Source organism: Dysidea avara, chromosome 15 (assembly GCF_963678975.1).
Source record: "Dysidea avara chromosome 15, odDysAvar1.4, whole genome shotgun sequence".
NCBI classification, from domain to species: Eukaryota; Metazoa; Porifera; class Demospongiae; order Dictyoceratida; family Dysideidae; genus Dysidea; species Dysidea avara.
Window position 1 is genome coordinate 3,468,223 of NC_089286.1, and position 24,850 is coordinate 3,493,072.

Consider the following 24,850-nt stretch of genomic DNA (forward strand, 5'->3'; position numbering starts at 1 on the left):
CACTGGCAAACCACGAACCACAGTTGAGCCACAACACCACCAACCACATTCGAGCAATCCATTACAAAATTTTGTTGCACATTTTTGTGTGCATACTTAATGAAAGCCACAACACAAGCTACATGGTACACACTACATAGAGGTGGTAACCCCTAAAGGCTTGTTACCTTTTGTATTCACCTTACCGGCCTTTGTGGTTAATCTATTAAAAATTAGAGAATTGAAGAGTATGCTTAAAGCACCTTCACTAGTCTATTTGTAAACACTCGCATGGGGTGTGGCACTAAATGGAATTTAAAAGATTTCTGCTTAAAACGCCATCCCGATGGGGAACTTACGGTTCAGCACGCTGTCACAACTTGTTTATCAGGCATTAGAGTTTGTGTCCACATTGTGTCTTTAAAAGTTATTGTAGGGATTAGAGGTTTGATTGAAGAAAATACGCGTATAGGCAAACCAGGATTGGATAATGTCAGTGCTAGATGGACTATACAAACACGGCTACGTTGACTGGTATAACGTGACAGTAGTTGCAACATAAGGTAGAGAAATAAAGTGAAATACGCCTATTTTTTTATTTTGCGATGGTTACTTTTTTATTTTAGCGAGGTCGCAAGAAAACTATGATGATGATGACTCCTAAAGATTTTTTAATCACGTAACGCAATACAAATCTATTGAGAGATGTTGCATAATCTAGGACTAATATTGTGAAACCGGCCCTACACGTAAATAACTCACAGTAGTGGCCGCGCGTCTTTTAATTGGACGTGCGTTTTGTAGTTTCTTGGCCGCGCGACTCACTACCGTGAGTCTTGATATGTATAATTTGTACATTTACTGATAAAATATTTAAAGTACATCTACTTCATCTTTTCTTCTTCCCGTGGAAAAGAAAAAAAGATAGGTTAAAAAACTCCCAAAGCCGGCCATAGGCCGGCTTTGGGGTATACAAATACAAAAAAAAATGAAACCTAATCCAAAACAGCCAAGCTGTAAAACAACTTGCAGCCCTCAAAAAGGCTATGGTGAAAAAAGATGTGAAATCCAAGGTGGCGGCCAAGAAATGGTTGTGATGGTAGGTTAATGGTAAAAATTTTAATAATGACAATTCAGGTGAATTTTGTGCCAAGACCAAGCGGCACAAAAATTCACCTGAATTGTCGTTATTAAAATTTTTACTATTAACCTACCATCACAGCCATTTCTTGGCCGCCACCTTGGATTTCACATCTTTTTTCACCATAGCCTTTTTGAGGGCCGCACGCTTTTTTTACAGCTTGGCTGTTTTGGATTAGATATATATATATATATATATACACACATCTAAAGATTCAATTATGGGTCAGCAGCAGATATGCTCTGGATACGTTTGGTTTGCATCATTTTTGTTCAAACATGGTCTCCAGGCCTTCCCCTAAAGACATTTCACTTCAAATCCAAACCCCCTTCAAAAAAATCCTGGCTATCCCCAATAAAACTAACATGGTTATATTTTGTTATGTACCATTACTTAGAATGTTGAATGCATGCATCTACACCTGATCAATGCTGCACTCGATAATGGTATAGGCATGAGTTACTTGGTACATAACACTATTCAAATCCTTTTCTGTCTTGTTGATCGTTAATGTGATGGATGTTGATCGTTGATGTGATGGCTGAGCAGGGTATATGCAGTCTCCAGCCTAAGTAAATGAAGAGCTCAAAAGGTCACTTGTGCCACTCAAAGTTTAAAAAATACACATGGAAATCATCTAGGCAACTTTCTAAGTGAGTCCATGTTTCTAGCTTGTGTTTCAGCTGGCCAGTGGCATTTTAAGGTGCCAGAGTGTTCCCCAGTAGCTAGCACACATCTCTAGAAATCCATTATAGTGAAAAGCAGGTTGTAGTGAAAATATGTGGTATATTGTTGTGGCTATCAATTCATGGTGGAAAGTAAAGTTCAATGGTGTGTACGTAGATCAATGATTTTCAAAATTTTGCTTGCACCTGAATTCTCTATAGGGTGACTTGTTTGTAGCTGACGTCTCTACAGATTGACTTGTAACCTAGCTTAACTCTGTGCAAGGTGAATTGTTTCATAGTTGAGCTTTCTACAAGATGAATTGTTTGTAGTTGGACTGTTACATAACCGCATCCAGAGAGTGATTTGTAAAATAGCAGAGCTCTCACTTGTAATAAAACTGAACTCTCTGCAGGATGATTTGTTTGCAACTGAAGTCCCTACAGGATGATGTATAACATAACTGATCTCTCTACAGGACGAATTGTAATGCAGCTGAACTCTCTACAAGGTGACTCATTACATCATGCATAGCTGAATGCTCTTACAGAGTGCCTCATTAGGGATCTGTGATACTAATACAATTTCTATGTATCACAATATGATACTATTGTTACGGTACAACGTGTTCAACTCTTAATAACGCCCAGCTAGTCCTAGGCGCATGTGTATTCAATAATACCATCACACACCCCCTCATAAAGGAGAGGGATACAACAACAAAAATGTGAGGCCTAGGTACAAGTGATGATTAAAAGAAGAATATAATACATAAACTCATGGGCCTAATACAACCAAAAACACTAGCATGCAGTTTACAAAAGGTACACCATGTGAGTCAAAGTCCTCTGGACAGAGCGTCCGCCACAACATTTCGTCTTCCAGGAATGTGGGTAATATTAAGGTTGTACTCTTGTAGGATCAGGCTCTATCGTAACAAACGTTGATTATTATTCTTGACACGATTGAGGAAAACCAGAGGATTATGATCAGTATAAATGTCTATTGGAAACTTAGCTGGCATAACATAAAACTCAAAATGCTGCAGTGCTAGTATCAAGGCCAGAGCTTCCTTTTCACTAGTAGAGTAATTTCTCTGAGAACTGTTAAATTTCTGGGAAAAGTAACCGATTGGGTGTTCAAGTTTCTCAGCACTATCTTGCATCAGAACAGCTCCTAGTCCCAAATCACTAGCGTCAACATGTATAAGAAACGGTTTCTCAAAGTCCGGCATGGCTAGTACAGGTGCAGTGGTGAGTAACCTTTTAACCTTGTCAAATGCTGCTTGCTGATCTTCCTTCCAGTTAAACATCTGTTTCTTCTGTAAGAGTTGTGTCAAAGGCTCGGCAACAACTGCAAAGTTTTTACAAAACTTGCGATAATATCCGACCATTCCCAGAAATCTCATCAACTGACTCTTGTTGGTGGGTACAGGGAAACTAACAATGGCTTTCACCTTGGCCTGAATGGGTTGGATCTTCCCCTGACCAACAACATGTCCCAAATAAGTGACGCATGCCTGGCCAAATTCACTTTTGGCTAAATTCACTGAAAGTTGAGCTTGCCTGAGGCGGATCAGAAAAGTCTTCACTCGTTGCAGGTGTTGTTCCCATGTACTGCTAAAGATAATAATGTCATCAATATATCCCTAAACTCCCTCTAAATCAGCTATAACTCGGTGAATCATCTGCTGAAAAGTAGCAGGCGCACTCTTCATCCCAAAAGGCATTACCTTGTATTGATAAAAACCTGCTGGGGTAACAAAAGCTGATATCTCTCTAGCCCATGGAGTCAAAGGTACCTGCCAGTATCCTTTTAGTAAGTCAAATTTACTAACATAGTTTGAACTGCCAACCTTATCAATGCAGTCTTCTACTCGTGGGATAGGATAAGAGTCAGCTTTAGTTACCAGGTTTACTTTACGAAAATCTGTGCAGAACCTGTAACCTCCATTACCCTTAGCAACCAGTAAACAAGGGGAGCTCCATTCACTCTGACTCGGCTCGATGATGTTATGTGCCAGCATATAATCTATTTCCTTCCTCATTGCCTCAAGTTTCACTGGGTTCACGCGATATGGATGCTGCTTAATTGGGTGAGAATCCCCCACATCCACATCGTGTGATACAATAGGTGCCTGTTTTGGTACATCAGGAAATACATCTGTGAACTCCATGATCATTGAAGAAAGTTGTTCTTGTTGTGAGCAGGATAGGTGGTGTAGCTTGCTCTCAAGGTTATCTAGCACTTCAGAATTCTTCAACTTCATGCTGTCATTTGTGATGTTGTCACATATGGATGGGCTCTCACCAACTTCTGTAACTCCTTTCTTGGCGACTAGGACTGGAGCAGGATGGTTAACTGGTCGAACACCACTCTCAGATCTCTCAATATATGGCTTCATCATATTCACATGACATAAACGCTGTGACTTTCGCCTGTCAGGAGTGTTGATAACATAGTCCACCTCATTGACTTTCTTAGCTACCGAATATGGACCAAAATACCTTGCTTGAAGAGGGTGGTTCTGAAGGGGTAACAATACAAGCACTTTGTCTCCAATACTGAAATGACGTTGCTTGGCATTCTTATCATACCACAGCTTCATCTTGGTCTGGGATGATTTCATGTTCTCTTGAGCGAGCTCACAGGCTACTGTTAGCCTATTGCAAAGATTACACACTTGGTCTAACAAATTGAGGAGTTCCTCTTTCAGCCAGCTTTCCATCAACACCTTAAGAGGCCCACGAACAGTACGTCCAAAAACTAATTCAAATGGGCTTAAGCCCAGTGATTCCTGAACTGCTTCACGTACTGCAAAAAGTAGCAAGTGGATTCCTTGATCCCATTGCTTCTCATATTGAAAACAATAAGCACGAATCATGTTTTTTAATGTTTAGTGAAAACGTTCAAGTGCTCCTTGTGATTGTGGATGATATGCGGCTGATTTACACTGCTTAATCCCCAACTGATAAGTGGCCTGCTGCATGACATTCGACATAAAATTAGAGCCTTGGTCTGATTGAACCAAGGTAGGAAGACCAACCAATGAGAAAAACTTGACAAGGGATTCTACAATTCGGTGTGCTTTAATGTTGCGAAGAGGGATAGCCTCTGGAAAACGTGTAAACCTGCACATGATTGTAAGTAAGTATTGATTTCCAGATTTAGTCTTGGGCAGAGGGCCGACACAGTCTATAATAATCTCACTAAACGGTTCACTGCAAATTGGGATCGGTTTGAGAGGTGCCACAGGGATCATTTCATTAGGTTTTCCAACCATCTGGCACACATGGCAGGACTTGCAATATTCATAAACATCTTTTCTCAGATGTGGCCAATAAAAATGATTCAGGATTTTCGCATATGTTTTGTTAACACCTAGGTGGCCGGCCATTGCTGACCCATGTGCTAGACTCAAAATCTCTCCCCTATACTTCTTTGGCATCACAATCTGGTGAGCAACTGTCCACTCTTCGTCAGCTGGAACATCTCATGGTCGCCATTTTCACATCAGTACTCCTGACTTCCAGTAAAAACACTGTCCATGTTTGCTGGCTTCATCTTCACTAATTGCATACTGCGCTAATTGAGCAACTTCACCATCACTTTCCTGATCAGCTATCAGTTGACCTCGGGAGGCGGGAACATTACTAATTTCTTCTACTGGGGTAGAAACATGCTTTGCCGGTTGTCTGGAGCTGCTCTCTAACTGCTGACTGTGCTCAGTTTCTGCTGTGGTACTGGGAGCAGTACTGGACATCTCATCACCTAAGTGTCGGTCAGCTTGTGATTGAGCGCGACATACAGCTGCTCGTGTAACCACACACGCTGGGAATGTCTTGCCAAGTCCATCATCGGCAGAGGTTAAACACAGCACATTGCTAACGTCACTAATAACCTGTGGATCGGGTTGAACTCTACCACCTGCTAGGTCGTTTCCAAGTATCAGGGAGATACCTTCGACTGGCAAAGTAGGCCTTATACCTACTATAACAGGTCCTGACACTAATTCTGATTGGAGGAATATCTGGTGAAGTGGGACATTGATCACATCCAGCCCTATGCCTTGTATCAGTACACCAGATCCAATAGAGGTTTTCTCAGAGAGTGGCAGTGTGTTATCTACCAACAGGGACTGAGTGGCTCCAGTATCACATAAAATTTTGACTGCAACAGTTTCTCCATCCTCTGAGAGGGACACATAACCTTCAGATACAAATGGGTGATAATCAGTCGAGGAAGGTGATTCATCACTATTCTTGACTGGAGGGACATTACGAGTGACAGGAGAGTTAACTGTACTGACCAAAAGATCACCAGAGGGATTATTTATCTTCCGTTCCAAAGTCCAGCACTCTGAAATCACATGACCGCGACGCTTACAGTAGTTACATATGGGCCCTCCAGAGCCACCTCTAGACTGACGTGGTCTATGACCGTCTGCTGCATTACCAGCTGACTTGGGTTTTGTGGGAGTACCACTATGGCTATTGCGGCTGGATGGGTCATCTTGTGGTACACTACCACGAATACTACTAGGAGCTACGAAAGAGCTTCGGTGGGTTAATGAGTAGTCATCAGCAAGGGTAGAAGCTTGTTGGAGATTGTCTGCTTTCTGCTCTTCAATGTAAGTCTTGACATTATCAGGTAAACAACTCTTAAATTCTTCAACTAAAATCATCTGACGAAGTTTCTCATACTCTTTTGCTACTTCCTTTGATGTGCACCAGCGATCAAATAAAGCTTCTTTTGTGCGGGCAAATTCTGTGTATGTCTGCTTCTCATCCTTTCTACACTTCCTGAAATTTTGTCTGTAAGCTTCCGGTACAAGTTCATATGCCTTCAAAACAACCTGCTTAACATGATCGTACTGTGAACTTTGCTCAACACTTAAAGCAGAATATACTTCTCTGGCTTTGCCAGTTAGTACACTTTGTAGTAACACCATCCACACTTCCTTTGGCCATGCTAAACTTGTTGCCACTTTCTCAAAATGGAGGAAGTACTTGTCTACTTCTTTTTCTTAGAACTGTGGCACAAACCGTATATGTTTACTTACATCAAATGTTGTGGCTTCAGGGGATTTAGCTGGTGTAACAACAGCTTTCTCTAATTCTTTTATCTTCAACTGCACAGACAATTCCTTCTCTCTAACTTCAAGTTCGCGTAGTTTCAGCTGGCTTTCTCTTTCCCGCTCGCGATCCTGCAATTCTAGGCGTTTAAGCTCGAGTAGGTTCTTATCCACAGTTTTCGTAGGCACGTCATCAATGGTTTCTTCAGGAACTAATTCTTCGTCGAATAGATATTCCATAACCAACTTACAAAGTTCGTCCTTTCTAGTCATGGTGGTCGTTGATAGTTTAAAGTGCGTGGCGATTTGTTGCAACTGTCCCTTCTTCAAAGTTCGAACAACTTGTAACGAAGGTTCATTAACAAAAGTGTCCAAGTTAAACTCTGCCGACATCTTGTACGAAATATTAGAATACAATAAAATAGCTCGACTTCACCGAAAACCTGTCAGTAAGAAACAAAAGAACAACAAAGAGCGACAACAATACGACGGAATACCTTTGCAGGTACCGTTAACCCGGTACCAAGGACTTTAAGTGATTGGTTAGAAATAATGGCGGACGCCTTGGTGAAGTCCACTCTTAAAGCAAAGGTGAATGACTGTCCTGCATACAAAGACAGCTGATGCAATGACTTCTTTTGTCGTCTATGTTGATTAGAAGATCGGTTCTCGGCGCGTCAGCTCCCGGACAAGCCCCCAAGTTTGTTACGGTACAACGTGTTCAACTCTTAATAGCGCCCAGCTCGTCCTAGGCGCATGCGTATTCAATAATACCATCACACTATGCTACAAGAATATCGATACTAAGTACATGATACAACCATTAAAATCATGTCTGTAAAAAGAATGACTGTGAGCCACGAGCTAAGCACTGATGACAGTGTGGGTAAAGAAACAGAAACAGAAACAGAAAACTCTCGACTGTCTTGAGAGAAAGCTAAAAGTGAACTGCAATGCTAAAATTGGGTATTCAAACAACACAACTTGATTTTTCAATGCATTTAGAGCAGTATCACCCTACTGAATGTTCAGAGGCACAAGTGAGTGATGATCATTCTCAACAGCCACATAGTTCTAAGGATTCAAGTAAGCCAACTCACCTACAAACAAAGATTACAGATACTTACCCTTTGGTAGAGCCTTACCATAAAAACAATCCTAGATACAAAGCCTGTGAAGAGGCATTAGCAAATGTCTTTGTGTTTAGATTTACAGCCACTGAGCATCGTCAGCAGCCCACCGTTCTTACAGTTACTCAATACCCTCAATCCATAGCTCATGCCAGCTTCTTCCAGTCAATTTACCATAGTAGTAATATCAAATCTGTACAAACAGATTAAATCTAAGGAAAAAGATAGTCTGGGCAAAGCCAATTACGTAACTGTCAGTTGAAACATTTTCCAGTATTTTAAACTGTTTCTCAAATCATCTGCAAGGTTGACTGCAGTATGTGACTCAGTGTTTTCTTGAACCTGTAAACAATAGTGCTTCAGACTCCATGAAGAATCTATAAACTGAGTGGGGAATGAAATTCATAAACAATTGTGACATCTAGACCATCCATCAGCACTGTGGAGTCACTAGAATGATGATGAGAATAATGAGCAGAAAGAGCCAGCCACAAAGAAAAAAAAGGGGGTTCACTTCTTTCTAGGTCTTTTTGTAAGGTGGTTACCACTAAAACTAGTAAGATTCTTACAGACTTCGGAAATAATCAAGTCAAAAATTCATTGCCATCATCATGATATGATTGCTGGTTTAAATGATGACCCAAACACAAGAAGTTTAATACGTGCATCTTTAAAAGGTAGTCAAAAGTATTTGTGCATGCCCACAACAAGTATAAGGTCAGAAGAGCTCTTTTCCACATCAGGTAATGTGCTAACACATAAGAGAAACAGACTGCTTCCAGAAATATTAACCAGCTTGTAATTTCATCCAAGTTTTCAGTCTTAACGTCGTGAAAGTAATCAGACTAAACTTTTTAATTATAATTAGCTATAGTACCATGTGGGTAGTGCATGTGGTCCTTCAGTATTGTGTCATATCAGCAGGTTTGTTCTGTGATTTGTGATACACAAAATTCCCTGTATCGCAGAGTCCTACTCATTATATTATGTAGCTAACTGCTTTAAAGACTATTAGAGTATCTCAATCACACACTTGCTTACACAGTTGAATCCTATTCGTCTAAACCACTGAAAAGCTTTTCAACGATGAATAATCACTCGTTTTTGTCCCATTCATTTAAGCAGTTTGCCAGCTAGTTTATTAGCAAAACTTGATCACATGATTGTTACACAATGTTGATTTTTGTGCTGTATCTTCATGGTCTTTAATTTGATTTCTTCCAAAGCACAAGAGTGTTGAGGTCCAATAGTTATCCTATCGATGCACTGGTTTTCAGCTTCTTCCCATAAGTGCAGGGGCGGATCCAGAGTTTGGAAAGAGGGGGGCACCTTGCTGAAAAACAGTTGAAGACCAAAAAAAAAAAAAAAAGGTCACAACAATAATAGCTAGTGATCCTTTACCAAATATATCACGTCTGTTATGTAAAATAAAATCCTATTTATAGCTCCATAGGTAAGCTACACTGCCTCATGAACATTGTGACTGCTTTATTAGAGTAACTGACTGCTCTATTAGAGTATCTCGATCTTGTATGCAATTTCTTGAAGGGGGGGGGGGGGGGGGGGGGGGGGCATTTGCCCCAAATGCCCCATCCTGGATCTGCCATTGAAGTGGTTTACCCTTTAGCCATGACAACATACTGAAGTTCTTTTTTGTGAATAATTAGTATAACTCATTACCGTTTATATCGTATTCAAACAAACATTGTACAATGATTTGGTTAAGTAATCATTTAAAGTCTCCAGTTCTTGTTAGGTTAGGTAATCCAAAGGCTGCAGCACATGTTGCTGTCAGACCTTCAGTGCTGGTCACTGTAAAGTACTACTAATAATAAATACTTAGGTTTAAAGGAAGAAAATCCGTCCCTCCTGGAGGAGACTGAGTGTGGCGCTCCACTAGACATTGAGTGGCCTGCAGTTCGAATCCTGGGGTAGGAGGAATTTTTTTTTTTCTTTGGCCCTTTTCTGTTTCACCTTATTGTTAGCTAGGTTAAGTAATCATTTAAAGTCTCCAGTTCTTGTTAGGTTAGGTAATCCAAAGGCTGCAGCACATGTTGCTGTCAGACCTTCAGTGCTGGTCACTGAAAAGTACTACTAATTTGTCTTTAAACCATCTTGTTGCAAGATTTGCAATTGTGCAAAAAAACAAAAAACAGAAGAAAACTATGCTCAAATTTGGTATGTACATATGTACACAACTGAAGGTGGAGGGCATTTCCATGCATAGTAAAAATTGTCTCATTTTACAAATACATCACAGAGCTATGTAGGTGTGAAAATTGCATTATTATTCTTCCTATCAATAACCCACTGGTGTGGAGCACCAGCTTCTTGGGCTGCATGACGCACTGCTGTGTGTCTTGATCAGTGTTTCACTTTGCCTGATATATACACATGAGCCTAAGGGCCGCAAGTTCTCATACTGTTGCATGTATATATTTGGTAAAGCATTAGTACTCATGCCCATTGTATAACTATCTGTTTATTACCCGTAATAAAAGTCACTCACCATCATTATCCATTATAGTAACTGTAGATTGGTCAGGATTACCTACAGTAACACGGGAAGGTAGTGAAGGATCAATAGTGACAGTAAACATCTCAGTATTCTCCAATATGTTATCATCATTTATTGGAACATTAAATGGAACAATGGTGTCTCCAGTAGGAAATGTGACAGTGTACGGTCCAGAATCATAATCAACACGTCCTCCTGTAACATTATTACTACTATTAACATTTTGTGATGATGTTACTTCACTCACCAGTGGCAGTATTCTGAGTATCTCTAACTTGTACAGTAATAGGAAATGATGCTGAGTTACTGAGAACTAGTACAGGTTGTACTGGTCCAGCACCTTCATTAATATTGTATGTTGACTGATTAAACCTCACAGAGGTACCTACATATTGAACAACAACAACATTGATTACACAGTATATCATATCGTACTTTGGATGGGAGAATCAAAACAATGCCACGCACTGTATTGTCCATACAGTACTAACAAGAGTTCATAATATAATATTGTATATCATAAACTCTTGGTACTGATTAGCTGCATAACTGTACCGTATGAATCATACAGTACAGTTATGTGCTTAATTGGGCAAATACAGTACAGTTATGCGGAGAACTTATTTAAGGAATGTTATGAAAATAATCCCACATACATGACACTGTAAATTACTAAACTAACCAAACTAATCCTACCAGTTTGTTTTACAGCTAGAAATAGATTATATAAACACTTACTGATTGTCTGATCACAAAGCTATTTAAATGCGGGAATACGACTCCACTAAGACAGCACGATTGATCACATGCGTGACATTGTAATCACTAAAACTAGCCAAAATAATCCTGTTAGTTCATTCTACGACTAGAAATAGGTTATATAAACACTTACTGATATTCTGATCACCAAAAATTGCAGCGGTGTGAGTACTAGAGAAAATCACTCCAAGCCGGATGACCGGGAAGTACAATATACCACTTAAAGCACTGCCTATGCTTGTGTGTACAAAAAATACAGCACACGGGAGTGTCTCAAGGCAAATACAGCACTCGGCTTTGCCTTATTCTGTATTAGCCTCTTGACATGTCCCCTCTCATGTTGTATTTTCCGTACACACATACAATAGTGCTTTAACTAGAACATACAATATGATAGCACTGTATAGTAAGGATCATGAAGGTTTGGGCTTTTCTAACCAAAAATATCACCTTAAAACAAGTCCACTTTCCCTTCATAACAGTTTGGCAGTATTGGTTAGGTGTAATCAATCCCAAAAGTGCCAGCAGGATAATCCCATTCCAATAAATTTCTGTGGAATTTTCTGCCTGACAAGCTGACTGACTGATGCCACTACTTTTTATTGCTGGAACCACACTTCATTTTTAAATTAAGTTTTAATTACACTTGTTATAGAAAATGGCAGCATTATTTAATATATTTAACACTTAAGAGGTTATGCAGACTCTACTATAGGTATTCCTTTGAATGACATGACATATTAATGTCTAATCACTGTCTTGTGTGCATCAATGTGATGTCAAGTTACAATCATTTCATCTATGTAATGTACGTCTGAAAAACTGGATCCAACCCAAGTAACTTTTGAAGGATATCATATGTAGAAAATACATATTGATTTAATAGCTGATATTATACAGTATGGTAGTAAGTGGGAATAATGACTTTCTTGCAAAAAAAATAAATAAACAAGAAACTAGTTCACAATTAATACTTTTGTCATGGCATGTACAACTAATTCTATATGTGACTTCAGTTCAACCATGAAATACTTCCAATAAGGTGCTGTGAAGTTTAAAAATATATTCAGTGGAATATTCTAATGACTGACAGACTAACTGCCTGACTGACTGATGCTTTCAAACAGGCATAACTCGATAATGGCTAATACTACTGGGTTAGATTTTATCACTATTACATGTCACCACAGACCAACAGATATACTGCAGTACACATCATGGCCTTGCTGCTTTCTCCTATTAATCTCTTTTCTAGAAAATAGTAGAACTCATAACTTTATGTGAAATAGCCGTTGCGTTTACCAGTTAGGGGTTTGTATTTTGTCACATAATTATAACCTCATACGATTGACACTATTCTTTCCTTTGATGCAGTGCTATAGAAATTCACTAATCATAAAGCAAGAGTTTATGCTGAAAAAATTAGGAATTTTACAAGCTAGTAGAGATCACTAGAATAATAAGAAAGTGGATCATCATCTACAGTAATACCCAAGCCCAACATCATTTCTCACTAGTGCACATCAATAAAAACTCACTAATTAAAGGACGTGGCAGCCATTTTGCTAGCGAGTCATTATCGTTCATGACATGCTAGCAAAATGGCTGCCACATTCTTTAATTAGTGAGTTTTTTAATCAGATGCACTTGCGAGAAATGACGTTGCACTTGGGAAACCGTAAACTGTACTCTGGTTTATTAAACATTTTAAGGGCTCAAGTATCAACCAAATATAACATTGTATTTGTTAATATTGCTTTACAAATAAAAATTTCACCATTACTCTACTGACATTCCTCATATAAAGGCTTTTATTTCTCTCCCAGCATGTTTGACTAGTTGAGCCTTTATTTGAGACTGGGAATGTATTTTGGATAGATCCAAGTGATGCTAAGCATTTAACTCATTAATGGCCACTGCCACCATTTGGTGGCATGGCATTATAACTCACTTATAGAATAAACTTTAGCCTTGCTATAACTTGTAAAATGCATTACATAGCAAGATGCACTAATACTGAAACGGACATGCCCATAGAGGCCCTGTTTCTAGGATAACCAGATCCTTCCCAGACTAGTGCGTGTTTGTTGTGTAATAGCGTAAAGTGTAACCTTTATAATATGATAATTAAATTGTTCTTCAAATTGAAACCAGTAGCTGATAACAAAGAAAGTGTTATACATCGATGGAGACGGGCAAAGTTAACAGTCGGCAATTTTATCCTAGACATGGCTTGGTGGATACGAGTGCAGATACATATGCACAACACCAGAAATGGGACAAATCACAAAGAACCCAGCTGTGGAATGGATCGCACTGTAAGTAAACTGTATAGAATAGTTCTTTGGAGTGTAATACACCTTAGTAAATAGCTAGTTGGGATTCTGTTGTTTGTGCCGGCCGGTTTTTACCAAAGTTTAGACTTTGTTGCTTGATAACTTCATTGCAGTTACTGTTATGTAAGCAAAAACAACACAGTTGACCTCCTTAGTTTATAGAGAGTATGTAGATATATGGTTACTAAGTAGTTCTGTGTACTGGACAGTTAGCATGATGCGATTTGGCAATTCGGCCAGTGGTCCCAGAGAATTTGGCCGTCAATGGGTTATTAATTGATGTTGAGTCATGGTAGAATACTGAGAACGTACTTATATACGTCATGCTAACTTTACAAACAAATGTAGTAAATGCCTTAAAATGATCAGAAAATGGTTGTATTATACATATCCGCATTCACACTGACTCGCATGAACTACTCACAGGATTACTTCATCCCTCAGATTGTTTTAAACTTAATGTTTGCATGATAATTTCTACATAATTTCCTTTATGTCTGGAAGCTTAAATGAGGTTACTACATTTCTATTTAGAATAGAAACCTGCAACATGGTTACCACAACTAGTAAGTAGCCTGTGGTTCATGGTTGTTTAATTGATTCAAAATTGTGACTGAATCTATACAGACACAATTACACAAGCCTAAATTTACAGTATAAAGCATTGAATACAATAAGTGAAATACTTTTAAAATTTTTGAGCACTTTGTTCTTAGTGAAGATAGGGACTAACAATAAAAACCTGGATATCACCTCATTTGCCTAGTCAAGAAGAGCTTGGAAATCTTTGTTTCAATGCCGTAGGCTTAAGGATGTGGACGCTATGGGCATTTGTTTACGTCACACAGAAACAATATTTGATTTTTCTTCACTAATTTTGCCTTTGCATGTAATGAAGAAATGTGATATAAGGAAAATCATACCCAGTAATCAATACTCCTACCCATGGCGAATAGTGTTGTGAACCGGTATGGAAAAACCGGTTATTAACTGGGTCAAGCCAATTATTGGCAAAGAAGCCTTTTAACCGGTTTTGCCCACCCACTTGGTAAACCATAAATTACTCCTGCTGACAACTGTTAACATTACAACATAACCTCAAAGCATGTGTAAATATGTGCTTGTAATAGCTGTTATTGTAAGGCAGGATGTTGATGGTCACTTTGGTACCACCCTAAGGCATGTTTAGTGCCATAATGTCTGCTAATTTACAATCAGACAATAACTGGTCAATATCCAATTATTCACCTTCCAATAACCGGTTTTAGTAAACTCTGCAGGTTCACAGCACTAATGGCGAACAAGGTGCAAATTTTGACTCAGTGTATCATTCTGCTTGTAAGTTACAACTGTTTTAGTATGCGAATTAATTTATTTTTCCTATACTTTGTGTATAAATAGATTTTTCTGTTGTTACCACTTTGTAGGGTTGTAACTCCCAAAATTATACCTAGTACATTATAAATTATAATATTTATTGAACAGGAATTCAAAAAATCCAAAATTGTGTTGGGTTTTCACAGATCCAGTCACAATTACCAAAGTCAAAAACAAAATACTGAAAATAGCCTTACTGTTAGCTTACCATCTGGACAAGACAGGCATCAGTGATGCATTATTGTCATGGTATGGTGCCAACATTATCCAATACATTAGAAGGGTAAATATTGATACTTGCAGCCACTTTTCTTCCCTTTTTCTTTACCAGAGAAATAGTTTACCGAGGGCACAAGACAGACATCATTGGTGCTAATGTACTAACGTCACAATGTAAAGCTGACAATATCAATTTGAAGGGATGGTAAGGCTCAACTGTAACAGAAACAGTCCACTATTCCTTTATCCTGTTCAGTCAGGGAAATTTTTTAAACTACTTAGACAACCACAACCAATATCAGTGTGCCTTGGAAAGTAATTTTGTAAGTAGCTCACACATACATCATTCTTGGGTGTCTAAGCATAGTAACCTTGTCAGCTTGTTCTAACTATAACAGCAAGAGAGAGAATTAAAGCCTCTTACAGAAGACTTCATTAATATCCCTGGTCTACATTTATTTATACCAGCATTTATTCTTTTATAATGTGCTAGATACCTTTCAACTTATAATCGAGACAAGCATTTATTCAAAAGTAGCTTTTATATATTATGTATATATCAAGTTGAAACTTAACCTTGGTTCTCTTGGAGATAAAAAACAGCACAAGAAAATTGTGCAATTTATTCACACGCACTTGTTTAGAACACAAAACACTTACCAAATCCATCTCTATCCTGTAGTGATACAGTAGCTGCACTAGTTCCACCCAACAGAACATCTGTAGAAGTTGATGTTATTATAATATTCATTTCAAATGATTCAACAGGTTCTAAGATATTATCATCAACAACAGTGAATGATACATCATGTGACAGGTCCCCAGCTGGTATGATAACACTAACATTACTGTTATTGGAGCCACTGAAGATGTAGTCATCCCTAACTGTACACAACACATTACAGTGATGAGCAGATATTACTAGTACTCACTTTTAGCTGTTATATCAGTTGATTGAAGTGTTAATGTGATATCAAATGGTGCTGGTTGTGATACAGTTAGGGAGATGGTAGATGATGAACCTTCTATACCAGAAAATTCTCCTCTACTAAAGCTCACAAAATAAACCACTACATAGAACAATACAAGAATACAGGTAAATACATGCAATACAATGAACAAAAACTGATTTACTCTTTTTACAGTCAGGATGTGCAACAGGTAACAACACTGTAGTGAGAGGATTGTACGTTTTGCTAACAAACATAAAACATTGTTTGCTATTTACTAGATTTCTTTACCTACATAGCACTGGCAACTGCTCTATGGTACAAAGCAAAGTGCCCACAGTGATAAAATTGCATGCAACCACTACCACTCACTACCCACTACAAATTCACCTCTGACGTACATAGTTAAGGCCCCACACTACATTTCTGGACCCAACCCTGTCTCTTGTAGCCACCACTATTCTAAACCTGGGAACATCACTGGGCACAAGACTTGCCCTATTGTGTATGTTAAGGATTTTATCTAGATCTGTACCCAGTTACAAAAATAGGTTGATTCCTACACAACAATAATTATGTTACACAAGAAAGGAAGCACATTAAACATCAGCATCATTTATAGTTCTTCTCCAGAATCAAGCATACCATTGCATTGGTTGCAATATATACACTGTAGGTGGGTCTCTAATGTTTTGTCAAAAGACACAGAGAAAAAGTTTGAACAAAAACATTGAGGGATCTAACCCAGTTAATCTAAAAAAAAGGCTAACAGTTCAAATACATATAATTGCTAAAGTTGTTTTTCTATGATTTAAAATCAGCTAATTTCCCCTACACTGTTACATTCAATGGGCCAAAATGACAATGACAGTGATTAGAAACTTTTATTAGCAAACTTGGTAGTCCCAGATGAACACTTTATTTAGTATAAAAATAACTTGATACATGTAGTGGCATGTGAGATGATCATTTGACTACAGACAAATAAACAGATTTTCTGCTTTATATGATTTAAGTTTTTCACCACTAGACTGATCAACTGACTAATTAATTGTCCATGACATTAGTGCTGTACACCTACAAAATTTTTGTCACTGGTAAATTGCCTACCAATAATTGGCAATAACTGGTTAATTGGTTTGTTTGTATATTGACAGACATAATATGCACTCAACAAGCCTGTGGGTAAGGTTTAGGGTGGTACCAAAGTGACCATCAACATCCTGTCTTGCAATAACAGTTATTACAATCACATATTTACACATGCTTTGAGGTTATGTTATGATGTTAACAGTTGTCAGTAGGGGTAATTTATGGTTTACCAACTGGGTGGGCAATAGGGACATAGAAAACAGCTGAAATTGAAAACTGAAGCTGAAAAACTAAAATTGGTCAAAACTTCATATTAACAGGTACCTCTTAACAAAGACCACCTCTGTAATAAGACCACCTGTATAATAAGACCGCCTCTAATAAAACCACCTCATTATAGTAGTTATGACAAGTAGGTCCAACAAATATGGCTAAGGTGTACTCATAATGTAATAAAGTATCAGTCAATCAATTGGTCAGTACTTAAAAGTTAAAATGACAGCTGCAGGGTCACAAACGAAAATGGAGCACTTGCATGCACAATTTACCTGCTGATACCGGACTTGATAATGGTTTCTCGTGAATTTTGCATAATTTAGGAGTTGCATAGTTACTAAATCAGCATTAATGATCTTAGACTTTATGTCTTAATAATAGTTAGGCACTTGTAACAAGCATCTTCGAAGACATAAAAACCTGAGGTGACATCAATAATTACTGAGGCGCAGGAAATTATTGACATCACCTCAGGTTTTTAAATCCTCGAAGATGCTTATCTAACTTTTACCAAGACACAAAGTCCAAGATCATTAATAATTTAACTATGCAACTCCTAAACCCTGCACAATTCATGTGAAATCCATTATCAATTCCAGTAAAATTATGCATGCAATTGTTCCGATTTCATTTGTGATATGACCATGGACTTTAGGCCTTGTCACGGTAAGATAGTATATCCTTTTGTACAACCCTGCAGCATTTTCACTGATTGATACTTTATTACATTATGAGTACACCATACTTGTTTTGACGTAACTGCTATAAAATGAGGTGGTTTTATTAGAGGTGGTCTTACTATACAGGTAGTCCTATTACAGAGGTGGTCTTTGTTAAAATGTATCTGTTAATATGAAGTTTTGACTAATTTTAGTTTTTCAGTTTCAGTTTTAGTTTTCAATTTCAGCTGTTTCCAATGTCCCTGGGAAATAACCAGTTTAAAGGTTTCTTCACTGGTTATTGGCTGACCTAGACAACACTGGTTAATAACTGGTTAATTGCACACTGGTGTACAGCACTACATGACATACAGTGTATTAGTAAACCACCACAATTAAATTGTTGGCCATTATTCTCTACATTACCTTGCTTGGTAATACCAATTCCCTGAGACATATTTCCAGCACAGTTGCTAGCATTACACTGATATGTACCGGCATGATCAGTGGTAAAATTTGTGATGTTAAGTAAACTAGTTACCACATAAACTAATCCCATCATGTTAACACTGACTGGATTGATATAGTTATCATCAAGTGGGGGTGTGGTCCAGTTTACAGAGGGTTCTTCTCTTCCATACACCACACAAAAGATGAACACATTACTGACATTGTAGGGAATCTCTACACTGCCTGACTCATCCACACTAACTACATACACTTCATCAGTCACATTGTCTGCTAACAACATATCAATCATTTCTGTAGAGAAGTTCACCTCATCCAGTAGGTCTATTAAGTCCATTGATAAATTCACTCGTGGGAAGAACTCCATTAGTTCCAAAGAGGCATTTATCATTGGTAAAACTGTAAAATAAAGGTTCATTTCACAGCTGTAATGATGTACTAAAAGAGATAATTATACTTTAACTAAGCAGTTTAGTTTATAATAAAATCCCACTTTTTTCAAACACCTAAATTCTTAATAAACCAGTATGCATATACATTGCTGCAAAACACATCAGTTATAAGCACACACCAAATCACCCTCAGCATAATTATGTAAAAACTGGGAATGTGGGCACAAACTACGCTTCATTAAATATCACATCACTAAACATCTGTATTTGATAACTTGTATTACAAAGCCAGCTAAAGCACAATGTCATAAAATGTTTTGAGGCATGAAAGCTTTAAATGTAAGCAAACTATAATTATGTGTCCACATTGTCTGCTTTCACATATCCAGATTGTGACCCGCTAAGCAAAAACCCGACTTGTTTGCAGAATTGTTTTTAAGATAAATGCCATTGAAATTAAAAATCGTGCTACAAAAAAAAATTATGCACATTTTTAATAACTCAGTAAATAATGAAAGAAGACTTGAAATAAAATATCTAATACACCACTGCATTCACCTCTTCATGGAAAGTAAGAATATCTTTGTTTCGTTGTTTTGTACCACAAAGCAAACATGAGTTATGTGCATTTGTTTACTTTTAGAGGCAATTATCACTTATGAAACGGGTGCTGAGGTAGCAGTTTGAATGTGCTGACAAAGTGTGAAATGAGTGCTTGGCTACTGCAAATTAAACAATATGTTCTTCTTTGAGTACTAAATTTAATCAACCGCCCAACAAGCTCTTTCAAAGCGTGGGGGGTCTATTTAAAACTCTTGGAACCTTGAGCTCGCTTAGAATAGTACCGTCTCTCTGCTCTCTGCATTCGCCACTTTGCTGATCTGAGAAAAAACATAAATCCAAAAAACAACTACTACTACCTATAACTGTGTGTATGTTTTACTTGTAGTGACTGACATAATTATGGAACTTTCTAGAACTATCACGTGATGTTTATAGATAATTACATATACATAGTGGCTTTGTGTTTTGTAACATTTAGTTGGCTTTTGTACAGTTATTATCGTGTGTTATCAGAGCAATTGTATTATATCAATGTTTGTTATCACTCATTAACTATTGCTGCTAAATACTCAGTTGGGCTAGACTGCCTAGTAAGGTGATATATACAACAATCCCAAGAGTATTTCATCCCTTACTTTGTACAGTACAGAGTACTAATGTTTAATTGTATTATTTAGTTTGCTACCATTTTTATAGCATAGGTACAATTATGCAAGTGTGGCTGCGACTACTTTATTAGAGTATCTCAATCTCATTGCTTGTCTCAAGTCAGCTACACAATAGATTAAAGAGTGTGGATAACCATGCATGTCTGGGATGTGATCACAGTGTGCTTTGATTGTTAATGGCATGTTGGTGTGTTCTGGTCATTTAGAGGTGTGGTCAGATAATACAGTCGTTCTATAAGCACAGCTACACATATCTACTACACTTACAGTTAGTTAAACACCTTAAGTAGTTTGTCATGTTAAATTATGCTCCTCTAAGGAAAGTGTTGATGGAGAAAATTAATTCCTTGGTACAGTTTTCCTGCATGAAGAAGACGACCATGTATTTGAAAGGCAAAGTGCAGAAGGCAGACTCTTATCAGAATCAGAATGGGCGCATGTCACCAGTAAGTTTGTTACTGTGGCATTAAATGGTGACCTCAGACGGTAGGCTGGCAGGTAGACCACAAATTGGAGTCTTGGCCAATTTGATACCTAGCACTCTAATTCTTAAAATTTTCATTTGGCTGTCTGTTAGTGTTTTCAATAGGGCTGGGCAATAGTGGATTTTTCAATGTCCGAACAATAGTAAGACACTATTCACGATAGATGAAAGCACAATGATAGTGAAACTTCACCTATTTTCCACTTATTACCTTCAAAGAGATATGCAAGTAGGGATGTTACTTATGGATATGTTTTCACTAAGAGACTAAACAACCTTTTGGGCTAATTTTTGCACCCAAATATTATTTTTAAAAGCATTTTAGTGGTAATATCTGCATATTTTTACATGTTAATTACTGCCCAATAATAATTTTTCAAATGATAGGCGATACCGATAGCGATACTATCCCCATATTCTGATATGTTCATACTATCCCCCAGCTCTAGTTTTCAATGCTGGATTTGACATTAGATGGATTAAGACTATTCCGTAAAGGTGATTTTGGCTGTGTATGATTTTCTAGTATGATTTTTAACAGCTACATTTTGGGAAGCACCCGTCATGGAGGAACTGTGTACAACTGATATCTAATAAATACTTCTCTGAAAAATGAAATAACCTCTTTGATTAGCTGTTGTATTAGGGTACCTGTTTTATTAGAGAATCTAGAGTGACATTCTTTCCTACGTGACATTTTAATAGGGATAGTCACCATTTCTATTATGCTGGAAATCATAGAGCAACTATTTACCTATATATATATATATATATATATATATATATAGGTAAATAAGGCCTATAGCTGGCCATACCAACCAGCAAAATATCCATGTCAAAACAACCAAACTTCAAAAGAAAAGTGCAATCTTTTAAAGTTCTGAAAGTTGTAAAATGGCTAAGAAATAGCTGTAACAATGTTAATGACATGGTAAGGTTGTCACTATTGAAATTAATTAGCATCAACATCACTGCACCATATTTGACTACCTCCTGTGATTTCCAATATATGTGACCTAATTTTAGAAAACCGTCAATATGCGCACAATAGTACTTTTGTAATAAAACGCATTCAAAAACAATGGGTAGAAAATGCAAGCTTCAGAAAAAAATTATGCAAGTTTTTATCGCCTTGCTGGTTGGTGAATTGACACTCCAGTGGATAAATCCTGGGCATCATCGTGTTCCCCTATTCATAGGGAGTTCAAAAGTCCTTGTTTCATCTTCATACACAGGTAGGTTTCTGAGTTACGGATGTTAGTTTACGTTGCGGTGACAAAAGAATTTACGATGATTTTTCTTCAAAGAATTCGCCTTCCTTCTGTATCACAAAAGAATATCTTTGGTAAAAACTATACCTTGGTGGATGCACAAATTCACAGTGAATACAATGAGCAAAGATGTAACTAGGCACCAGCCAATTATACCAGCATTATTTAAAGCATAATAGGTGACCAAAAGCATCAAGCATAATGCCAGCATAATAGGGACGATATTTGAAAATTTAATTAAAATGTGCAATACGCACGCCTGAAAGAAAGCAAATATTCACTGCCAATAGTACTATTAGTGTATTTCATGCTTAAAAACACATAATATAACTTATTAAATCATTTCTTTGTTGGTTATTCACACTTTGAAGAAATAAGATGGAGATACTCTAATAGAACAGTCACTTACTCTAATACAGCAGTTAGGAAAGGCTGATATACTCTGATAGAACAGTCAGTTCTATAGCATAATCTTGATTTTGAAAGCATAATTTTGAGCATAATAGGCTTAATTTTTTAGCAATGTTCAAAAGCATAATAGGTAAAATTTTGGGCATAATAGGCCGGAGCCTAGATTTAACTCCATACGCCGTTGTATCAGTAAGTTATGGTGGTTTATGTAAGCGCCTGTAGATTATTTCTCGATGTCTTCTGTACATATTGATTTATTTGCTCATCCAGGTGTCTACTGCTATATTTCCCACACTGCTTATCTTATGAAGCTGAAACTTAGCCAATCCATTCCTCTGTCCCTGTAGACAAAAAAGAACCAATAAAACGAATTTTGATAAATGCGCATATATCGACGGTTTTCTAAAATTAGGTCACATAATATGTCCTTGGTATTCTAAGACTGTTTTTCACATGGATAGTCAAAATAAAGTTACTAACTTTGTAAATCAACATAACTTGATGCTGTCTCATTTCCCAGTTCATTGACAACATTACAAGAATATAATCCAATAGTGTCATTGGTAACTGCTATGTTGATGGTGGGACTTTCCCTAAACATAGTCAACTCATCATCCATGTAAAACCAGCTGATGTTGGGTAAAGGGAAACCATCAATTAGTGTACAATTGATAATAACAAACTGGTCCATGAGGGCTGAATAGTTGCCCCCAATGTTTCCACTAGATGTTGGACATGGAAACTCAGTCACTCCAATATCAATAACTGGACCAGTTTCTGTTAACAAAAAAGTTATGCTAATAACATAATTTATGTTGAGCACAACATAACCACCTTACCACATCTCAATAGTGAAGTAGTTGCTGTAACATTTCCATCACGATTGGTAGCTTGACATGTGTAGTTCTTCAAGTCTTGTTCAACAGTTGCTCCATTATCAATACCAATGACCAGTAGAGATGCAGTCTCATTTACTGATATGATTACAGAATGACTATCACCAGTAAACACTTCACCATCCACTAGCCACTCTATTGTCACTGGTGTTCTACCACTCACCACAACACAAGTGAAGTTCACTGTTCCCATAAATGTGTTGTTGATGCAAAAAGTGTCATTATAGCCAATTGTCACCTCTAAACCATCATCAGTTATGATTGGTGGCAATGGTGGAGGAATTGTTGGAGGAGCTGTGGTAAATATATTCAATACATCAATGAGCATGTTTATACACAATAAAATTATGAAATGTAGCAGCACTTCTTGTAAAGTTGTGTGCATGCTAAAACAGTGCTTAGCAATAACAAAACTTGACTGATCTTATAGGTCAAAACCTCCTTTAAATACGTATTTATTATATTGACTTAGGCAAATCAAGCTCTGTCTGTGTGCAGCACTGATGACTGAAGTACAGTTAATGCCACAATAGTATTAATTTAACACAACAAGGTTGACTATGTTTGTGCACTTCCCTTATGTTTGCACTACCGTATGTACAGGGGTGTACCCTGGGGGGGTTCAGGAAACCCCTTTAGATTTTACAGTTAGAACATAGAGATAATGGAGAGAAGAACCATCATTATTGATGTAAAAGGTGTAAACAATAAATACACTTATAATAAATAATTAATGTGATGTATCCTCATGACCACATGTCACAAATGGGCATGGCAATATAAATTATACAGAAACTAAGTGGAAGTTAGGTGTAAGTCTCTAATTGTTATATAGTCCATTCTGAACTGACATTGAGATTGCAATCCCTGCAGCCTCGTCAAGAAGTTTCCTACAGTGTGACTTTGAGATTTACTGATCAAAAAGAAATTCATGGTGTTATACAGTGCTGTAATGATGATAGTAAATAGTGGCCCAGAACACTAAGCTCAATGGTATCAAATTGTGATGAGATTCCTAAGCAATCTAATTCTGAAAAAGATTTGGAGATATTCTTACTTAGATTGTTTGTGGTCTCTCGTTTATTCAAGATGATGGAAGGTGTCCGGTGGACAAGTTAACTCCAGTAATGCCACTGAATTACAGGTTTCACTATAGATAACAATGTCAGGATGGTAAGGAGAAATTATTAAAGATGGTGGAATAGTACCCTGCGGAGACTTGCTAGCTTTCATCCCTGGCAAATCTGCATCAAATCTCAAACTTTTTTGTGGTTTGGAAGAAATTGGCTAAATACCATGAGGTACAGCATGAAACCAGCAATGTGATGTAAAATTAAAAAGTACAACCATGCAGTGTAAAACCAATTATGTGACTGAATTTTGTTAATGCTTGCTATGCCTACCAGGCAAACTGCTAATAAGGAATAAGTCATAAACTGGTATATAGGTAGGTTAATTGTGGTAGAAGAGCCTTTCAGTGGTTTAGAGGAATTGGATTTAAAACTACTGAGTTATATTGC

The 24,850-nt window shown here is 37.5% G+C and overlaps 1 protein-coding gene across 1 annotated transcript in view; it reads right to left on the reverse strand.

Annotated features, from left to right (window-relative positions):
• Positions 1–10,491: 10,491 nt before the first annotated feature.
• The window catches only part of LOC136245214 (hemicentin-1-like), a 44,904-nt gene continuing 30,545 nt past the window's right edge, over positions 10,492–24,850 (reverse strand). Inside the window, exons 4-11 of the mRNA XM_066036711.1 lie at positions 23,274–23,624; positions 22,915–23,211; positions 18,603–19,043; positions 16,313–16,369; positions 16,132–16,269; positions 15,860–16,084; positions 10,756–10,893; positions 10,492–10,703 (exon numbers count right to left, since the gene is read on the reverse strand). Of these exons, the coding sequence (XP_065892783.1) occupies positions 10,492–10,703; positions 10,756–10,893; positions 15,860–16,084; positions 16,132–16,269; positions 16,313–16,369; positions 18,603–19,043; positions 22,915–23,211; positions 23,274–23,624 (1,859 nt within the window). The remainder of the gene's footprint in view (positions 10,704–10,755; positions 10,894–15,859; positions 16,085–16,131; positions 16,270–16,312; positions 16,370–18,602; positions 19,044–22,914; positions 23,212–23,273; positions 23,625–24,850) is intronic.